This window comes from Phragmites australis, chromosome 2, assembly GCF_958298935.1.
Source record: "Phragmites australis chromosome 2, lpPhrAust1.1, whole genome shotgun sequence".
In the NCBI taxonomy this organism is placed as follows: Eukaryota; Viridiplantae; Streptophyta; class Magnoliopsida; order Poales; family Poaceae; genus Phragmites; species Phragmites australis.
Window position 1 is genome coordinate 11474244 of NC_084922.1, and position 20704 is coordinate 11494947.

General features: G+C 43.2%; 1 protein-coding gene across 1 annotated transcript; it reads right to left on the minus strand.

Moving 5' to 3' along the window:
* Positions 1-2700: 2700 nt before the first annotated feature.
* LOC133899624 (COP9 signalosome complex subunit 2) lies at positions 2701-18965 on the minus strand. Its single transcript, XM_062340644.1, has 12 exons — positions 18803-18965; positions 18580-18672; positions 17023-17101; positions 5408-5648; positions 5252-5326; positions 5026-5160; positions 4253-4440; positions 4071-4139; positions 3904-3994; positions 3664-3798; positions 3092-3204; positions 2701-3010 (listed from the first exon to the last, which is right to left on the minus strand). Exons 1-12 carry the CDS (start codon positions 18810-18812, stop codon positions 2920-2922), a joined length of 1320 nt encoding a protein of 439 aa, XP_062196628.1. The 5' UTR covers positions 18813-18965; the 3' UTR covers positions 2701-2919.
* Positions 18966-20704: the final 1739 nt, after the last annotated feature.

Genomic DNA, 20704 nt, shown 5'->3' on the forward strand with positions numbered 1-20704 from the left:
GTAGGTGTTGAAACCGATCCTATGGCTTAAAGAGGTAATCCCTGCGATAGGTGGTATTGTACCTTTGGTGCAATCTACTTAGATAGAAGGAATTTTGTGAAGCTATCTATCTCTTTTGATATACGTTCAAGGGGAGAAAGTAATGGGGATATCACTATTAGGGCTTGTGGCAAGGCATCACCGATTTCCTTACATTCCGAAAAACCGCCGGCGTGCTAAAAGTGCTTGAGGAGCATGTGTTCTTTTTGCCTGACTACAACTATTTTTGAATAAAAGCGTTTGAGGAGGGCAAAGAAGATTTAGCTTTGATCAGTGAGAGGCTTGCTCAGTTTGATGAATATGATATGGTACAATAATATGAAATCCGGTTATTTTGATATACATGACTATTAGCGTGTATTATTTTATAATTTTATATTCTTTGCTTATAGGATATTTTTGGTGACACCTTTGCGGCAATTAGCTTTCATGCTATCTTAGATCAAGCTATGGAGCATCTTGAGTTAAGCTTTTATGGCCCCAAAGTAGACTTCACTGCTGAAGGTAACTTTCAGACTGATATAAGGTTTTATTTAAATGAAAATAAATCAGCTAATAAGACATTATTTACTGTCTATGGTAAAGTATTGGGTCATCCATGTCAAGCAAAAGAGAGTGCACTAATTCATACGCTAATGCATATCGATGAAGTAATAGGATATAGTATTGTAGATTTTAACTATGTTAAATATCAGAGGTTATGTACTCCGGCAGATGCTCAAGTGTAATGATGTATGGATATTTGCATAAGTACTTAATGTATGCATAACTATATTGTATGACTGACTTGAGTTAAGTTTAAGTTTCTGGATCTTTATCTGTGTTCTTGAATGTGAAGATGTCTGCTAAATCGTAACATTGCTTTAAGATGTCGTCCATCGAAATTCAGTTCAGTTCTGTTGAATGGGATGTTGAAATACTCTTTGTTTGTATGTATGCCTCTATGCATAGGAGACGTATTTTAGTGACGGATCTCAATTATGATCTATCACTGGTGATTATCATTAGTGATAGGTCCCAAACTATCACTAATATTTTATCATTAGTGATGTAATAAAAGTGACAGATATCGTAACCATCACTTACGACGATTATCACCCATCACTAATGTGCTGGTTTGGTATAGTGCCTGGAGCTTGTTGTCTAATGAATGTTGTGAAAGTGCTGCTTGTGAAATGACTCAAGTCAAATAAAAGAATATGATTTTGTGAAAATTATACTCGATGGCATCCATAATTTGTATCCATGTTCTTTTAAAAGAATCTAACATTGATTAAGATGTGCTTAGATGAATTGAATACACTCGATGGGGTGGAACACAGGTAGTACTCGTGTTATCCTCACAAGTAGCAAACTGAAGTCATTCAGATTTATATATTTATTTCATCTAAAAAGCAAGCGCTTGCATTTAACTTAAAATACTCATCCAACTAGTAAGGCGTACTACAATAAAGTGTCAATATCGCCTTCAAATTGGAGTAGTTTGAATGGTATGACATGTTGGACGACAACAATACTTCATAACCATGTGATCTATGCCAGCTCGAATAGGAGCAGTGTTTGAAAAGGCCAAGCTAGGCGGAGCACCACCACAGCGCTTAGCACCTGACATTTTGTTTCAGCATTTTCCCAATCCTCTATTTTTATGTGTTAATACACCAATTTTTTATTTTTTCCCTTATATTCTCGATTTTCTATGTTAGTAAGCCATAAGTACGTCTGCCTAGGCTCGGCTAGACAGTAACTACTCCCTCCGTTTCAGTTTACCCATTACTGCCTTTTACTATAGCAAGTTTAATTATATATTGTTTTTAAAAAGAATGTATAGATATTTAAATATATATAATACTAGTAAAGTTTGTTTCACGATAAATCTAATAATATAAAAGTTTTTATGTATCTATAATTTTTTTAAAAAAAACATATGATCAAATTTACTATAATAAAAAATAGTAACAAATAAACTGAGTAAAAGGTAGTAGTCACTAGGCGAAACCCAAACTGCCCGCCTAGCACCTTTTGAAACATTGAATAGGAGAGATGTTACTAATAGTTAGGATATAAATAATGATAGGTGTTTATAGTTAGGTGTTTAAAAATAGAGTTAAGTAACTACATATAAATTATAATTGCTAATACAAACAAAGATTATATACGCTTAAATATAACTAACTATTTTGTTAGCGCTTATATAAACAACAGTGTTTGAGCATCTTTACCCTTCACCTAAACACATATACCAGTACAGTTGAAAGAAAATCTTTTTTTTTTCTCTAAACACCTCTTGTACATGCTCTTAGATGCACAGCAAATGTAAACCATATTCATATTTTATTGAATATTTCGATTAGGGATAATTCGTATGCAATTTTCACCCCTAACTGTAGTCCCTAAGCTTAGGTGAATGGTTCAAATAGGCCTGAACTCAAAAGTGGATATTTGGAACCGCAAATCAAACATGTTTGAAGTCACTTCATCTCCTCCCTACTAGTGCAGGCATATCAACAAACTACTGCTGTAATCACGATGCTACCAAGTTAGCGCGAGGGGAAGTAGGGAACGGCATAACTGCCACTCCAATCTCACAGACCAACAGTGAAGGACTTCAGCGGCAGCAGTGACTTGGACCACAGCAAAGTCCTCAGTACACTGGGTTCAGTCAGGACAAAACCCCAGCATCCTTCTGGGAAATAAAACCGAAGGGAGAGAATATAATCCACCAGATGCAGTGCTACGTACATTACATTAGACATTTCTCTTTACCCAGATCCTGGATTCTATCTCAATCATCACAAAAAAAATTCTTGCATTTACCCTCAGATCCCAAAACAGGCTACCAATCTATCGCAGGTGCAAAGCATGTGACGGGCACCTGCAGTCTCACCCAACTCTGTTGGACACCGTTTGGTAAATGGACTTCAGCTGAGTATTCCACTTGTCAATGGCATTGTATTTCCTCATTCCCTTTGACCTGCCAAATGCAATACAAATCACCATCCGAGCCTGACATCATAAAACATATTAAATCAAGGAAAAAGTTTGGTTGACACACCTGTCACCACGTTCTAGCAGCTTGTTCACCTGATCAATGTGGCCCTGGATACGGTTATCCAGAATCAGCGACACCAAGAGCTGCTCGACATCCTTTTCTGGGACATTTAGCTCCTAAAAGCAGATAGTGATGAAATAATTTGGGTCACTGAGCACTGTAAATTTTGTTCCTAAATGCAGGTGGTGATCAAATAACTGAGTCACTGAACACTAAAAAAGAAACACCACACAAACTGAACTTCCACTTTGCAGAATAGTGAAGGGTGAATAACATATAGTACTACGCTACTGAAGTGTAGGTATGCTTTCAATTTTGCTGCAGTGGACTAGTTTTGACACAGATTTTAGGAAACGTTAAAGCTTCATCTTGGGTGTCTTGTAATACCCAAAATAGCACATATATAAATATATAATACCAGACCCATACGATCTAATCATTCATGTAACTTCTGCTAGCACAGTGAATCTCTGGCATTTGTATGGTGGGGGGCAAGTGAAAACCATCCAGAAGAAAAATATGAAACTTGTCTTTTCCACAAAGAATATTCTGGACATGCAGCAGAGAATATCTACCTGTGAAATGAACGGTATCCTGATCCGTGTATATGGTTTAATAAGCTTGAGCAGGACTTGAGTTCTGATGTTCTTCAATAGGTCCTCAATATAATTGCGGATAAAAGGATCATCCATTATTGTTCTTCTATTACTCTGGCGAAAATTAATAACAATTACATGAGAATAGGTAAACAGAAAGTTAAGAGTTGAAAATTGCTTCAGACATGATAAAATGACCATCTACACAAAAAGGCTGACCTTTAGGATCTTTTCAAATTCCATGATGTCGTTCTTCTGGTATGCCGCAATCAAGTTTGTCATTGCAAGGATTTCAGGATCATTTTTGTACCTGCAAACATTTAAGGAGTTTAGGGTGGTAAGAAAATCAAGCTACAAGATTTATGTGGGGATCATCAGTGTCTTACGGCTTGGCCTCTTGTCCATCAAAGGGATTCACTTCAGATTCCATCAACATATTGGCAAGGACAAGATATCTGATGCACAGCAAAAATAAAAACATTTTTTATGATATGGATCACAGTGAGTTCTCAAATTTATCTACCTACAAACTTAAGATGGAAAATAAGTGCAGAGATTGACAAAGTACTTGAGGCATTGAATTCTCCGTGGATTGCCTGCTTCATCATAGTTCTTGAAAGCTTCAAAGAAATCAGTTGCTGCTTCTGCCCACTGTCTCTCAGCCATGTGCATCTTCCCACCACATTCGCGAATTATACCCATGATTCTTGGATGAGGTATCGCTGATTTGATGGAAAGAGCCCTCAGATACAATTCCTGCAGCAGTGGTTCACTTCAGAAAGCATGCAAACAATAATCTAAGACAGGATTATCACACCAATAGGTCAACACAGTACACAAAAAGACCAAAATAAATGACCTTGAACAAGGATTGTAAAAGGAAACAAAAGAAAGGTATCAGTCTTGAAGATTTGAGTTGAGGCTATAAAAGGAGAAGAGAAGAGAGAACCCATTTTCTCCCTTCAATGTGCTGGTGTATATAATATACTGCAATCATATTAGCCAAACATGCTCCCAGAGTTTGAGATAAACTTAATATTCCATCCAATTTCAGATATGACAGCTAAAAGTTCTCCCAGAAGAGAAAACTTAGTATTACATCCAATTTCAGATAGAATCAAATTGTTAACATACTCACAGAAAGCCACAAAACAAAATGGTGAATAATCATGTGCAGCGATAAGAAATTTTAATATAGTAAACAATTTTTTTTAAAAAAACGTACAGCAAACAGTTACAGCATCACACAGCAAGAGTTGAACGGAAAATATTGGACAATGGTAAGCCACGACCCATGGAAGAATCACTTGTGAAAAAGCAGTAAAAACAGAGATGTCTTACCTTAAGTTTTTTATTGTTCTTCGTTTCAGTGTACATTTGAATCTCAATAGCATAGACTTCCAAAAGCTGCGTGCCTTTCTTTTGATCATCAGAACCATCTTCCTTTTGACAAGATTTATGCAGCTCCTTCAATATCTGCCAGTAAGAAAATATATGGGAAATAATTTGAGAATAAGAATTGCGAATGGCTACGGGATAGAGATTGACTAAAAGAACTGATAAGGACCTTGCTCATGCGACCGTACTCCCCCATGTCAAACCAAATTTTGCAAAGCTTCAGGTTTGTCTTAAACCATAATCTCTGCACCACAAACAATGAAAGATATGACGAACAACCTATCAGCACATAAAATTATACTTTGCGCAATGCAACAAACCCAACCTCATTTTTTGCTTCTTCAAGTGCTTTTAGTGTTGTCTGGTAGAACTCTTGCAGAAGAGAAAAGTTCTGGCTAGCTGACCCAGAAACAAAATCCATTATGTTGTTTATACATTTCTCACTGTAGTTACGGGTCACAGCAGATTTTATGTATGTCAACATCTCCCTGTAGGCATCCATCATTTCTTTGTACTTCCCCAGTTTGTAGTACAGCTTGACAGTTTGTTTGAGAGCTTTAAATCCCCTATGAAGACAAATTTATAGTGTAAACATCAGAAGCGCAAAGATAACAAAAATTATTGTAAAATAAGAGTTACACAATTAATTTCACTTAAAAATTTGAGGCTGTAGAACGAGTGACTGCTTAAATGTGGTACAAGGTGCTACACCAAGTATGTCCACTTGCCACCACAAGGGTATCAGTTTTGACCATGATCTCCCTGTAACCGGAATGGAACATGTTTGGGAAGGCACATTCAGGCAGTTGGAAAATAACCAATTAAGTAGATATTGATCCTGAAATTTGGGTTGTTAATGAAAATGAGAAGACAAATGAATGATCACCTCTGGAAGCTTCTTTGAATTTTTTAGCCTTAAAATGGAATTTTGGTGAGAAATTAAAACTATTTTTCACATGTTACAGAAACTTAAAACAATTGTTGTGCATAAATGCTGAGCACCATAAACATGAGAAAACTGCAGTAGGTCTAAAATTACATCTATTAATTTTGGGAGGTATTCATTCGAACTGTATTAAAACAGCAACCCAATTCAAGTTAAAGAATTCAAATTGCGACAAATGGGAAACAAATCATTTGTGCATGAGCTAAACCCATGTCATCCAAAATGCTGAATTCAAATAATGTGTGATATAATTCTTGATTATGCATTTTGGTTGATTTCCTGTTTTGTTTGAAAGTTCTATTGGACTCGGATCCTCCGAGAGGTGGGTTGATAGAACGCACACGCGAGCACACACTGAGTCTAACAATTGGTATCAGAGAAAATCATGTGTCCAGTGTGTGCTCGCGTGTATTCTGTCAACCCACCTCTTGTAGGATCCGAGTCCAACAATTGGTATCAGAGCCAACTCTCACGGTTACACAGGTTCGTGCGGGCCAGGGGCGTAGGCATAGAGCGCATGGCGCGTGTGGACCTTAAGTGGTCACATGGCATGACATATGTTCCGGCACTGGACGCACGGATGTGCTAAGAGGAAACGATCCTGGTCATTTGCCCAAGTGTGGGTATGTTTGACCAGAGCCAGAGTTAATCAATCCAGCGATGTTGGCTCCTACGAGTAGGTGCGTCTCCGAGTCTCAGACGATGCTTCAACCACCGACACTCCCTTCGTCGCCGCTACAACGATTGCAGCACTGAAACATTGGTGGTCGTGATGTGATCTACAGCGTGTGGTCAAGGAGGTTAGCGGTGCGTCTTACCCGATTCTCACACGAAGCAACTACGTCAACTGGAGTCTGCTCATGAAGATCATGCTGCAGACTCGCGGCCTTTGGGATGCAATGGAGTTTGGCGATGCAAATTTCCAAGAAGACTGCATGGCGTTGGAGGTCATCCTCCGGGCCGTGCCCCATGAGATGATCGGCACGCTCGCTGTCAAAACAAGCACCAAGCAGGCTTGGGACGCCATCACATCGATGCGCGTCGGCGACAATCGCGTCTGCAAGGCCTCAGCGCAGCAGCTGCGTAAGGAATTTAAGGTAATTTCGTTCTGTGGCAGTGGAGGATCGTCTCTCCGACCTCGTCACCAACCTCGCTCATGCTGGAGGAAGTGACTGGAAGCCTAAAGACGATGGAGGATCGTCCCTCTGACCTCATCACCAATCTCACTCAGGCTAGAGGAAGTGACTGGAAGGCTAAAGGCGGTGGAGGATCGTCCCTCCGGCCTCATCACCAACCTCGCTCATGCTAGAGGAAGTGACTGGAAGACTAAAGGCGATGGAGGATCGTCTCTCCGGCCTCGTCACCAACCTTGCCGCGCTCGGGAAACGATGGAAGAAGAAAAGGTGGTAGAAAGATCTATGCGAGTAGTCATCACGAGATTTTCGCAGATTGCTCTGTCCATTAAGACTACTCGATCTCTCGAAGCTCACGCTAGAGGAAGACTCGGAGGCTAAAGGTGGTGAAGGATCGCCTCGATCCGAAAGAATCCCTTGCCGTTGGCAGTAAGCTCTTCCTCATTGAGGAGCAATGGCTCGCTCGCATGGAGAAGTGGAAGTAGGGCCAAGAGTCCTCGGGCTGCGAAAATGCCCGTCATTGTGCGCGAGCACCACAGAAGAAAGGGGGAGGCGGCGGGTCCAATAACAAGAAGGTCGCGCGCGATCTCTCCCACGACAAGTGCCGCAATTACGGGGGCTTTGGCCCAGGGCAAGGACGACAAAGACGAGCCTACGCTCCTGACGGAGCGGGTGTGTGCTCTCAGTGATGCACAGGTGCCATCGCCAAGCCACGTCCACCGCGACAAGCACCATGCACAAGTCCACTTGGTGCCAGCAACGACGGCGACCACCTGGGGGCTGGTACTTCAACACTAGCGCCACCAATCACATGAAGAGTCGCTACGATGTCTTCGCGAAGCTCGATCAAGGTGTGATGGGCTCCGTCCGTTTTGGAGATGGCTCGGTGGTCGACATCTGCGGCTATGACACCATCCAATTCGCTGGGAAGAACGGAGCACAAGGCTCTCCGGCGTCTACTTCATCCCACGGCTGAAGAACAGCATCATCAACGTGGGCCAGCTGGATGAGGGCGGCTCCAAGTAGCTGATCGAGCACGACTTCTTGCAGATCAAAGCAATCCAAGCGGAGGAGGAGGTGAAGAGCGATCAGAAGCTTTGCATCCTTCGCACCGACAACAACGGCGAATTCACATCCATTGAATTCGCACGCCACTGTGCGGATCACGGCGTCCAGTGACACTTCTCTGCGTCGTACAGCCCATAGCAGAACGACGTGATGGAGACGCAAGCAGTCGATCGTCACAACAGTGCGTGCGCTCCTAAAACAGAGGAGCATGTTGGCGAAGTTTTGGGGAGAGGCGGTGAGCATCGCCGTCCTCCTGCTCAATTGCGCACCAACGAAGAGCCTGGATGGCATGACGCCATTCGAGGCGTGGCATGGCCGGAAGCCAGCAATGAGTTTCTTACGCACCTTCAGTTGTCTGGCGTACGTCAAGGAGACGCGATCGCATCTGCGGAAGCTTGATGACAGGAGCACCCTGTGCCTTCATCAGCTACGAACGTGGCGTGAAAGCGTACCACCTCTATGACCCAAGCACCAAGCGCGTTCGCGTGTCGCGAGATGTGATCTTCGACGAGGATGCCGGATGGAGCTGGGAGGCGGATGACGCTAGGAGTGACTATATCGAGCGACTTCACCGTGGAGTTCATGGTGAGTCAAGTCCATCTACCGACAGCTAACGGGCCCACATAAGCCGGAGGACAAACATCCAGCAGTTCACAATCGCAATCGCCACCATGTACCAGGGTCCGTGACAGCGCCAGCAGAAGTGGCGTCGGAGATGGCGGCGACCTAGTGGTACAAGTGGTGAAGGAGATTAGCGGGTCGACTGCGTAGCCGATGCTGACGCGGACCAATTATGCTGGCTGGTCCCTCATGATGATTGTCATGTTGCAGGCGCGAGGCCTATGGGACGCAGTAGAGCACGATGTCAACACCGTCGAGGAGAACAGGACATGAACGCTGGTGGAGCTGTCGAGTGGACACCACCCAATCAGGCTCAAGTTGGTGTTCAAACTCAAGAAAGACGAAGCCGGAGTTGTGATCATGCACAAAGCCTGCCTCGTCGCCAAGGGCTATGTACAGCAGCTGGGCGTGGACTTCGACAAGGTATTCACACATGGATGTGAAATCCATGCTGGAGTTTGTTGGGAGTCCATACACCTGTTGCTGGCGCTAGTTGTCCGAGACAAATGACCGGTCCATCACATGGTTGTGGAATCAGCATTTCTCAAACGACGAATTGGAGGACGACGTGTATGTTGCATAGCCGCCAGGGTTCGTTGTCGCCGGAGAAGAGCACAAGGTCCTGCGAGCTTCATCTGATTAGAGGCTATCAGCAACTATAGGTTTTTGGATATTGGAATAAACATAAGAAGCTGCTGGCAGTAAGAAAAGCACCGAATGTGCTTCATCGGATGGAAGCACGGAACGTGCTTCATCTAATGTAACCCGTTAGAAGCTGTTAGCAGCTATAGGCTTTTTGGTGTTTGAATAAACATCAGAAGCTGTTAGCAGCGAGAAAAATTCATATGTCCAGTGTGTACTTGTGTGTGTGTGTTCTATCAACTCACCTCTCGTAGGATCCGAGTCCAACAAGTTCTTCTAAGTTCCTGAATTTCAAATTTGCATATCATGTTTTGTGAAATTTGCATGAATTTCTGACGACACCTTAAGTGATAATCTCACCAAAAATTTAACCATGTGTTCCTGAAATGCCCTAGTATATTTGGTATTTTTTCTAGAATTTTGGAACCACATTAGGACCTGTAAGAAAATTCGAAGTAAAAATCAGAAAAAACACATGCACGGACGCACATATAACACAGGCACACCAGCCAGCTTCTTCCACCTCTTGACGCTGGATTTGAACAGTGTAGCACATCGAGCTTTGGAGCACTGACTGTGCCGATTGCTCTTCCCATCAAGACCAGCGATCACCATCTACAGGAGCTGCTGTCCCTCTCCGCCCCCACCAGCCAGAACTTGTCCTCCAAATCGCTGCCACATGCCACACACGTAGCTCGAGCTCTCTAGGCCATCGACGCCTATCTGAAGTGGATGCCGCTGCCAAAACCCCCAGCGCGCCCGTTTTGCCCCCCAAATCCTCCTCAGAACACTCACTTTTTTCCCCTTCTCCTTTATCTTCCCAACACGACAATGCCTCCACATGCTTGATCAGACAGTGCGATTGTCTCCCTCAGCACCGGCCGGGCCTATGTGCACCATCCGGGTATCTATAAGCCCAGCCATTGATACCTGACACGTTATACTACTTGAGCTTCATGGACCCCTTTTTGCGGCACTTCTTGTCCGAGGTCGAGCTGGATCATGGCAACACCATGGCACACTTGTCTTCCTCTGCTCCAGCATAGCACGCTCACCACGGCAGCGACGCACCGCGGCTTGATCACGTGTCTGAAGGCCGTGGGATCTAGAGCTTCTCCTTCATCACCGAACATGGTGCACGATCGACACAAATCCTCACAAGATCTCTTTCTCCGGTGAGCCATTACACGATTACACGCTCCTGCACCAACTCTAGAACCTCATGTAAGTATGTAACTAAACATTTGCCTCTCGCCCAACCGCTAAGAAGCCCCATCACCATTGATCTTACGTTGCCGCCGCTACTCACTGTCGATCTCCCCGTCACCGACCATCACTGGCAACCAGACCATCATGGTGAGCTTCCTGGAGCCCAAGAATGCTCATGTGTCTGTTAGTTATATTGAAATCACACCCCCAACGACACATGCACATGTACCCGTGTACAACACTCTCGCCTCTGTTGCCGTCAGTGATGCTCCGATGACCGGCTCGATGAGCCATAACCACCAATTGGTCCTACATGATCCCAACACCCAGTTTTGCTAATACCCACCGGTGCTCTGCGCTAGTTGGCCACCTATGGGCATGACAGCAAGGTCTACCTAGTAGCCTGGACGTGCTCCTGTTCTGCTCCCTCTTGCAAAGATGACAGATGAGACATTATTTAGATTAAACACCTGTCACATTACTTCATTCGCCAAGGTAGCAAGATTATTCCTAGTTGGGTTAATAAGCTAGGGCCCTACCCACTTTAGCACTTGTGGTTGTACTGTTTACTTAGATGTTAAAGCACAAAATATCGATCATTAAACGACACGAGCAAGGCTCCAAACCTATCGTCCGTGTGAGATGAACTCATCACCAATTCTACACATGTTATACAACTTGCTTAGTCATACATATCTTTCAGTTTTTAGTAATTTAACATGTGAACAAATCCACCAAGTCCCAGTAATAACCGTCACATAAGCATGGCTAAACATTCTAACAATATATCAAACCGAATAATAGCCCAAGTGACATTTCAGTTTGTCTAAACCATTTACTAAGGGTGGCAACAGTAGGGATAACAATATTTCGAGGATCAATGCATTCAAATGGGAGGTAACTTACCATTCTACCTTGTCCCAATAATAACTTACCATTCAAGTTATTGTTATCTTGAATAAATAAATGGTTTTGAGTTCTAATTTTTGTTTAGTCATGTTGTTTTGTGGGTAGATACTCGATGGAGCTCCCATCACTATGTGTGTTGGGGCAAAAGCTTGCCAACACAACAGTGAGTGCTCCGTGGTCATTTTTGGCGGTGCGGTGACGAGTTCATGTGTAGCCGTCAATTAATGGAGCGGAGGTAAAACATTCATTGGGAGGTGCAAGGTTAGGACTAGGTGATGTAACAGCTTCCCTAATTCACATACTGCGTGTTGTGTGTGAGGTAGTGATGGTGCCACAAAAGGGGCATTCATGTCTTGTAGGTAAAATGTAGAACCTCTGCAGAGTGTAAATCTATTCGAATAGTCATGTTTACGGTCATGAACGACTTAGAGATGACTCATTGTTTAGAGTTTTGTTTTGGTTCTTTGGGAAAATGGTGGTATGTAACTTGTTAATAGGCTATGTTGATAGCTTGGAGATGAACGTTGTTTATGGTCTATGGAGGCCATAACTTGCTACTAAATGTCTTTATTTACTTGCTGAAATTTAAATGTCAATGCTTTCTAATTTCGTTGCAAAGTTCTACTTATTGAGTTATTGTCATTGCAAATAAAATTTGCTTTATGCTGAAATAACCTGTTGTAGAGCCTTCCTTTCATAAGCCTTGCATATGTGCATGGTTATTAAGGCGTCGCTTAAGCGGTAAGACGGCCAGAGGGCGACGCCATGCTGGACACCACGCTTTGAAGTAGTATGGCATCTGCTTTATTCGCAAGGCGGATCCATAAGGCGGCCGTAAAGCGTCTCCATGGCTTAGGGTGGGGTGAGGCGAGCGCCATATGGGCAGCCCGTAGCCCCTGGCGGGAAGAAGCCGAAGAGAGGAGGGAATCCAAAATTGGCGCGATATGCAGGAGAGAGGAGAGGGAGAGAGAACATAGAGGGAGAGAGCCAACCTCCAGCTCTTGCGCCACGCCGCAACACCGCCAGATCCAACCTCCATCACGCCGCGCCACGCCGTCACCAACCCGCCAACTCTTGCGTCGGCTCCCTCCCTTGCCGCCCTCCAGCTGTCGCGGCGGCTCCCACCCTTGCCGTCCTCTAGCTCCCGCGCCACCGCCCTCCAACTCCTACACCGGCTCCCTCCCTCGTCGCCCTCCAGCTACCACAGCGGCTCCCGCCCTCGCCGTCCTCCAGTTCCTGCGCCACCGCCCTCTAGCTCATGCGTCGGCTCCCTCCCTTGCTGCCCTCCAGCTACCACGGCGACTCTCGCCCTCCCCGTCCTCCAACTCCCACGCCACCACCCTCCAGCTCCCGCCCTCACCCTCTGTTTTGCAGTTGTGCTTTGGCAGCACTTGATAGCAGTTCGTCACAATGTCAGGACCAAGAGATGCAAGTCCAAGCAGCGCATCATCAGCTTCAGTTCATTATGATCCAAAGACTGATCCTAAAGGGAAGGCCAAGTCTAGTGATCCTGGGTGGAAGTATGGCTATTGGCCGGTACTTGGAAACAGAGATTTGGCTGGGTGCTCTCTGTGGCACTATAGTATATGCAGGAATCAAGAGACTGAAGGAGCATCTTGTAGGTGGATATTCATATGCTGTGAAATGCCACCTCACAACTCCATAAAATGCAAGGGAGATGGAAGTGGCATTGGTTAAGAATAGAAGGAGACCGCTGAACCTAGATGATGATGATGATGATGGTGTTCAAGAGGTATCAAGGGAGGGCCAAGTTCAGGAGAATGTCACCACTAAATCAGCTGGTGTTGTGCAACATCCAAGTTCAGGGACAACTGCCCAAAGGAAGCAATCAGCTCTCAAGTTTTCAGCCATACCCCCTAAACCCAAACAAACTACGACAGTAATTAGCATGCTTTGGAAAAAAACCTGAGGAAGTGGTTGAGGAAAGGCATTCCAAGCACGGTCCTGCACAAAGTATCGCGGGGGGAAGGATGAGGACGAAGGAAGAAAGATATGAGGTCAACATGCATGTGGGCAATTTCTTCTATGAGTGTGGCATACCATTCAATGCTATCAGATAAAGGAGCTTTGAGATTATGTGTTAAGCCATTAGGCGGTACGGACTTGGATATATGCCTCCTAGCTACCATGAGGTGAGGGTGCCATTTCTTCAAAAGGCTATGGAACAGACCAACAAACTAAAGGAGAAGCATGAGGAGGCTTGGAATCAATATGGTTGTACACTCATGTTGGATGGATGGACGGATAGGCAGGGACGACAGTTGATTAATTTCCTAGTCAATAGTCCAAAGGGGACTTTGTTCTTAGTCCATTGATGCATCAAGTCAAGTACATGATGCAAGGATGTTGGCTGATGTATTGTAGCAGCGAATTGATGTCATTAGAAGGGGCAAGGTTGTACAATTATTCACCAATAATGGTGCTAATTACAAGGCAGTGAGCAAGTTTCTCATGGAAAAGATTCCTACACTGTTTTGGACCCCATGTGCTGCACATTGCTTGGACCTCATGCTGGAGGAGATTGGCAAAAGGAAAGAGTTTAAAAGGCCTATTGCACGTGCCAAGCATGTTACCACATTTATTTATAGGCATGGTAGGCTTCTTGATGCAATGCGGGAGAAGACAGGTGGGAGGGATCTTGTTAGACCTGCAGCTACTCGTTTTGCTACTGCTTTTCTCACTTTACGCAGCCTGCACACTCATAGGGATGCTTTGAAATTCCTATTTGTTAGTGATGATTGGACTAAAGTCCAAATTGGCAGCCACAGAGGCAGGGAGAAATGTGCATGACATCATTCTCTCTTTGGAATTTTGGAACTCAGTTGAGGTTTGTCGAAGAGCTTCACAACCTCTTGTTGAGGATTGTTGATGGGGATGAGAGGCCTGCAATGCCGGAGGTTGCATTTTGTATGGACCATGCAAAGAAGAAAATCACTAAGAATTCCTACCAGAGACAAGGAAAACTTGCTTAAGAAAATATTGGCCATTATTGACCGGCATTGGTAGGACCAAATGGACCAAAAGCTTTAAGGGGCTGCATTGTTTTTGAATGCAAATAAATATTTTGACATAAAAAAAGGATGATGTGCAGGCTGGTAAGCTAAGGTCTTCATTCACCGATGTTCTTGCAAGAATGGTGACTGACAATGATCTTCAAAACAAGATTGATGACCTAGCTATTGAATATGAGGACCTACGAGACAGCTTCGCAAATAAAATTGCAATCAATAATTTTAAAACAAAGACTCCTCGTAAGTCCTACAATCCTATTCTATATAAACTTGATTGTTTCCTAATTCTAAAGTCTAATATAAGCATGTTTTGTGATGCTCAATAATGTCTAATCTAGTTGAATGGTGGCGTTCATATGGTGATAAAGCAGTAGAGCTCCAAAGATTTGCAAAGTGGGTTGTTAGTCTATGTGCTTCTTCTGGCTGTGAGCGCAATTGGAGCACATCTGAGTTTGTAAGTAACTAAGGAACATATTCATTTCAGCATCTGTCAATCATAAATATCATTCAAATTCAAGTATTAAATTTGCTATTGCAGACCCATACTAAGAAAAGAGACAGGTTAGAACACGAGACTGAATGATTTGGTGTATGTTCAATATAACCGGAAGATGGCAGCGAGGTTCCAAAAGCGGCATGAGAAAGGTTCAAGTAGCTTTGACCCATTGTGCTTGGAAGAATTTGATTGGAACAATGAATGGGTTGACTTGGATGCTGCACCCATTTACAATGGTTGTGGGCTTGATGGCATTTCATGGCAGCAAGTTGATGATGTTGTTGGTGCATCAACCATGCTTCAAGGTCGCAATTTTCCTAGGAGAGCCCGTGGTGATGGGTGTGGGCATGATTTTAGTATAACCTATGCTCGAAAGCGGCATGCAGTTTCTAGTTCCTGTACTTCAGTAAGAGTGCATGAAGAAGAGGAGGTTGAAGACTTGGAGTTAAGGAATGAAGAGGATGGAGAAGAAGATGAAGATTATGCGGTTGATGATGAGGAAGTTGATGACTACGGTGAAGTAGCACCTATTGTTGCTCAAGATAGTGGTGACCAAGCTGGTGGTGATGGTGGTAGTTCAGATGCCTTTACTATGGATGATGACTACTATTGAGTGTGCTTAACTGCTATAAGTGCAATAGTATATTTTGATTGTTTAGTGGACTAGTTCTCTGCTTCTCTTCAAAACTAAGATGTATTGATGTTGTGTTGTATGTTGGATTATTGATGCGCTGTCCTACACTTGTTTTGTGGTGTGATACTGTCATTTGTCCTCTCATCTCTGTCTTTAATTTTTTTTCTGCTGCTGCTTACCCTACTTTTGCCCAGTTACTAAATTATTTCTTTTGCATAATGGCAGCATGTTATTGCAATGGAGCTGGGGCCTACATGGGGAAGCTGCAACATCAAGGTAATGACACGCTCCTGAATTGCCCCTTGAATTTGTAGCTATGCTTACTACTTTACTAGGATAGGATGATGATATGGCATCGCCTCGCCTCACACCTTAGGCACTAAGGCGGTAAGGCGGTAGTGAGTCACCACGCCTCACCTTTACGTCTTAATAACCATGCATATGCGTATAATTTGGTGATACACTAAAGTCTTGTGGAGTACGAAAGTACTCGCCCTTGCTTAATATTGTGGTTTTCAGAGCACGATAAAGGTATAAATTGCAGCAGATTTCAGGGAGGACGACGCCAGGTCTTTCTAGGCCTAACTCCAGTTGGTTGCCTGTGGGCTGGTTGAGGCACACCCGCTGGACATTATTGGGTTTATTTTGTCATGTTTCCGCTGCCATTTATGTGTTCATTGTGATTTGATTTGGCCAGTCGGCCACCTTGTTGTAAAGCTTATTCCTGTATGTCTAAATTTTAAACCTAGTGATGTGTACTTGATGTATGGATTTGATACAAACGTTGCCATGTGGTACTCCAGATATTCCATTCACTGGGGGGCGACAGATATTGGCCTATAGCCAAAGCAATTATTTTTTTTACGGTTCCACTGGTCTAAGCAATTTTAAGTTGGTTTCTACATTAAGAATTAATAGATAGCATTTTGTAGTACTAATTTTTAATTTGAACAGCAAGATACTAGTATCTTACATCTTGAACTTCCGGCACAAGCTCAAGTAATGAGTGAAGGCTAGTAAGAGACAGTTTGAATATATAAATATCCGAAACATATCAGTATGTGAAGGGTTTGGAGTTCCTAAAGCCTAATGATAGAAGTTAGCTTGGCTCCTATATTAGAGTGGACTTATTCAATATTCATCAATCAAGATGGATAACATGCTTTAGCGTTCATATTGTCCTGAAACTAGCAAGAGGCAGATGAAACAGAATAGTGACTTGGAATAGTTTGAAATCTTATGATGCTTACCATTCAGCCTTTTCAGGCTCCATACGAACTACTGCATCAAAACCAGCAAGTGCACCCTCTGGATCTGTCTCAACCAAACCTGCAGAAATATACATTTTGTCCAATATCATATTGCACGTCAGCATATGCATGAACCACCAAAAATCAATCAAAATAATAACACTAACAATCTTGTAGTAATTGTAAGCACACAAAATTGATGTGTGCAACGGTGTGCTCCCATCTCACAGATATCTGTCCCATGATCAAAAAAAGATAGAACCAACCGTAATAACTAATATTTGAGTCCTACCAAATATATGAGACTTATTGGGCTCGTGCAAACATTCGAATAAAACCAGCACGATAACTCAATGCAATCAAAAACTTGATTGACTGGAATCTAAAGAAAACAAGCTTGGCTTATATTTTGAGGAAATGCACAGCTGCAGATTAAATTCACCTGTTACAAGAAGCTGCAGAAAATATGAAAGAAGGGCTCCTACTCCTACAACCCTCATATCATATATGACTTATGAACAACAAACCTATAGAATATGGTATGGACAGTGATGTAACAGTTTGCATGGAAAATAATTCCCTCAGTCATGACAAAGGATTACACTGACAAGGTGCCAATATAGTATTATAGAACAACTGGTGAGATTAGTACCACCTCCTTCCCATTGAAGTCTCAATTAATCCTTAAATCAGAAAAGGGTAAGTCCAAGAAATCATTAGTCCTCACACAAATTGAAGGCAAAAGAAGAAAGACCTTCGACATTCATGATGGAGTCCCATCAAAGGTTATAAGGGTCCAAAAGTTTCCATAAAAAGGAGTAACTAAATTATTTATCTATCATTTAAGTTCAGTGCTTTCACATTTTCCAGTCTGAAATTTTGTATGTACTACAATAAATAGAAGGTGAATTAACTTACTACTCTCTCCGGTCATAAATACATGTCGTTTTGGATAAGACACGGTCTCCAATGCATAACTTTGACCACTATTTTCTATTAGAATATATTTATAAAATTCATTGAATTTGTTATATTATGAAAGTATTTTTCAAGACAAATTTACACATGATTTTAAGGTTTTCAAACTAAATATTTTGAAAGATATTGTTAGTCAAAGTTTTAAAAGATTGACCGAACCTTTTCAAAATGACATGTATTTATGACCGGAGGGAGTACTAATTACGAAAATAGTGAACTTCCTAATAAAAGCAATAAAAATAATACTAATGTATAGCAGTTCAAGCTTCAAAATATGCATGCAACTACAATGTCCGTGTTTCAACAGTGGTTTGGTTTTTAAGGTAACAGAAAAGATACCGGGTATTCCTATGCATTAGTTTTTTTAGTTGGAAAGAAAAAATTCAGTACAAATAAAACTGTTAATTGCAATGGACAGAGCATGAGTAACTGCGAGCACGGTTTAATAAGCTAATTGGTTTTAGCAGTACCCACGCATCAGAACTCAAATGAGGACCCCAACGAGTGCCACTACCACTAGAAAACGAGGATCCGCGACAGGAAACTGGATTCGCAAGAAGAATTGGGAAGGAACCGAACCTTTGGAGTTGTAATACTGGTTCTCGATGTCGACGTCCTGCTCCTCCGGCTCGTCGTCCGAGTACTCGAACCCATAGTCCTCCATGTCCGCATCTAATCGCCGCCGCACGCAACCAAAAAAGGAAACGATCGCAGACACCCCATGAGAGAGAGAGAGAGAGAGAGAGAGAGTAGGGAATCGAAGACAGAACACTAAGGCACGAATCGGAGGACGCCCGCTTACCGGAGCCCATGGCGGCGGCGAGGGGGAGGCGAGCGCGGCAGTGGAGAAGAGGGGGCGGGGGAGCGAGGGCTAGGGTTTCTGGGAGAGGAGGGGTTTGCGCCTTTGCGGAGAGAAGATGGCTAGGTGGGAGGAAAGGAGACGGGAAGGGACGGCAATTTTCGCGTATAGGCCCCTAGAAAAATAGAAGCTTTTAAAATAGCGTACCTCCTAAATTTCCGGCTCCCGGTGACGGTTCCTGGTGCGAGGTTGATTGAGAGCATCTCAGCATATCATTTATCCAGTGCTACAGTACTCCATAAAGTACTATAGTACTAAAAATTTATCTTCAGTAGATCCTCTATCCAGTGCTATAGTGCTACTACAGTGTTAGGAAGAGAGAATTTGTTACTCTAAATTTGCCGAGTTACTGTAGCAGTACTGTTTGTAGAGGCTGACAGTGGGACCGAAGGGAGTAGAAGAATAGTAAAAGGTAGGAAATAGGGTAGCTGTTGGAGATGAAAAAATAAGGGATGATGTAATAGTGTTATAGGAGACAAAAAATTAGAATATCTGCTGAAGATGATCTCAGGATTTCTTTTACCATCAGGCTTAGAAAAGGGTTGGGGAGGGAGGCCGATCCTAAGGAGGAGTGGGGGTGGAGGCGGAGCGGCGAGGCGAAGGAGCACCGTTGGTCGTGGATGATGAAGGATGACCGATGAGCTAGTGTTGGGGTAGGGAGGTAAGGACGTTGGGTTAGCGTGGCGTCGATGGATCCATGGATGGAAACATCGTCAGTAACGAGTGGAGAAGGGCGATTGACGGGAACAAGCACGCAAACTGCACATGGGGTGAGGCTGTGGGTAGAGGTAGAGCCAGGCAGGGGAAGACGCAACGAGGAAGAGAGAGAGAGCAACGGCTGGAGGAAGAAATATAATCTCCTACATCCGATTGAATCCGATGGTTGAAGATGTCGCCCGATGAAAATGTGTTGTTTCAAAATACCTAAAGTATAACATCACTTTTAAAATAGGAGGTCTCACTCCATGTTCCATTCACTCCCTGGGTTGAGAGTGTTTTTCTTTTCTTTTTCCTTTTATTAGGGTTTATGGTTTGTGTCATGTTCATTTCTATATTTTGCAGGAATCATTTTTTATCTATTGGTATTTTTATGTTGAAACTACTCCTCCTATCTTAAGTTCCAAATGTGCGCTGATAAATTGTTTCGGCAACTAAAAGGGTGATGAATTTCCATTTGCTCTTATAGCAATTGCAAGAATGTGACATTAGCCTCAAGTCGAATGTACCATACAGTTAGAGCACTTCCTCAGCAGTGGTACATCAATCCAGCATTGCTGAGATAGAGGTGGGAAAGTGACGGGCTAAACATGTTGGTTCATCAACATTATGGCAAAGAAAAAATTGGCCACAACTTAGGCTATTTTTTAAAACATTAGTACAACTTATGTCAATACATTTACGTCCACTACACCCGATCTCTTTCTCTTCTTGTATATTCCGAGGTCTTTGAGAAACCCGTATTTTTAGCCTTGAGAACTGGGTACACCTCGCACTCGACCTGAGTGCTCCCCCTATGCCACTAAGAGAACATCATGTCCTCTAACCCCGGTGAAAGAACCTTGGCTAGTTTCGGTTGCCTTTTCTTTTACTTTTTCTTCAATTGACTGGGTTTCGCTATTTCTAAATGTGATTTCTCCGCTTTCGGACAGCTCACCTCTTGCATGCAAATATGACTGCGATCGTACCGGGAATTACAACCAAAGATTCTCGTTGGTTTCTTTGGCTAACTTTTCATCTTCTGCCTACCATTTTGCCCTTTTCCCCACGTACTCGATTATGTTGGTCCTGTGGTTGTACTTGTTCCTAGCCTGAAGCTGCTTCTTCCCCTCACTCTCTTTTTTGAAC

What these genes read in the sequence shown, in the direction of transcription:
- LOC133899624 (XM_062340644.1), bottom strand. An exon ending in CGGAGAATTCAATGCCTCAA is followed by an intron (nt 4,140 to 4,252) that starts GTACTTTGTCAA and finishes GCTGTGCATCAG; the next exon opens with ATATCTTGTCCTTGCCAATA. An exon ending in GATGGACAAGAGGCCAAGCC is followed by an intron (nt 3,995 to 4,070) that starts GTAAGACACTGA and finishes AAATGTTTGCAG; the next exon opens with GTACAAAAATGATCCTGAAA.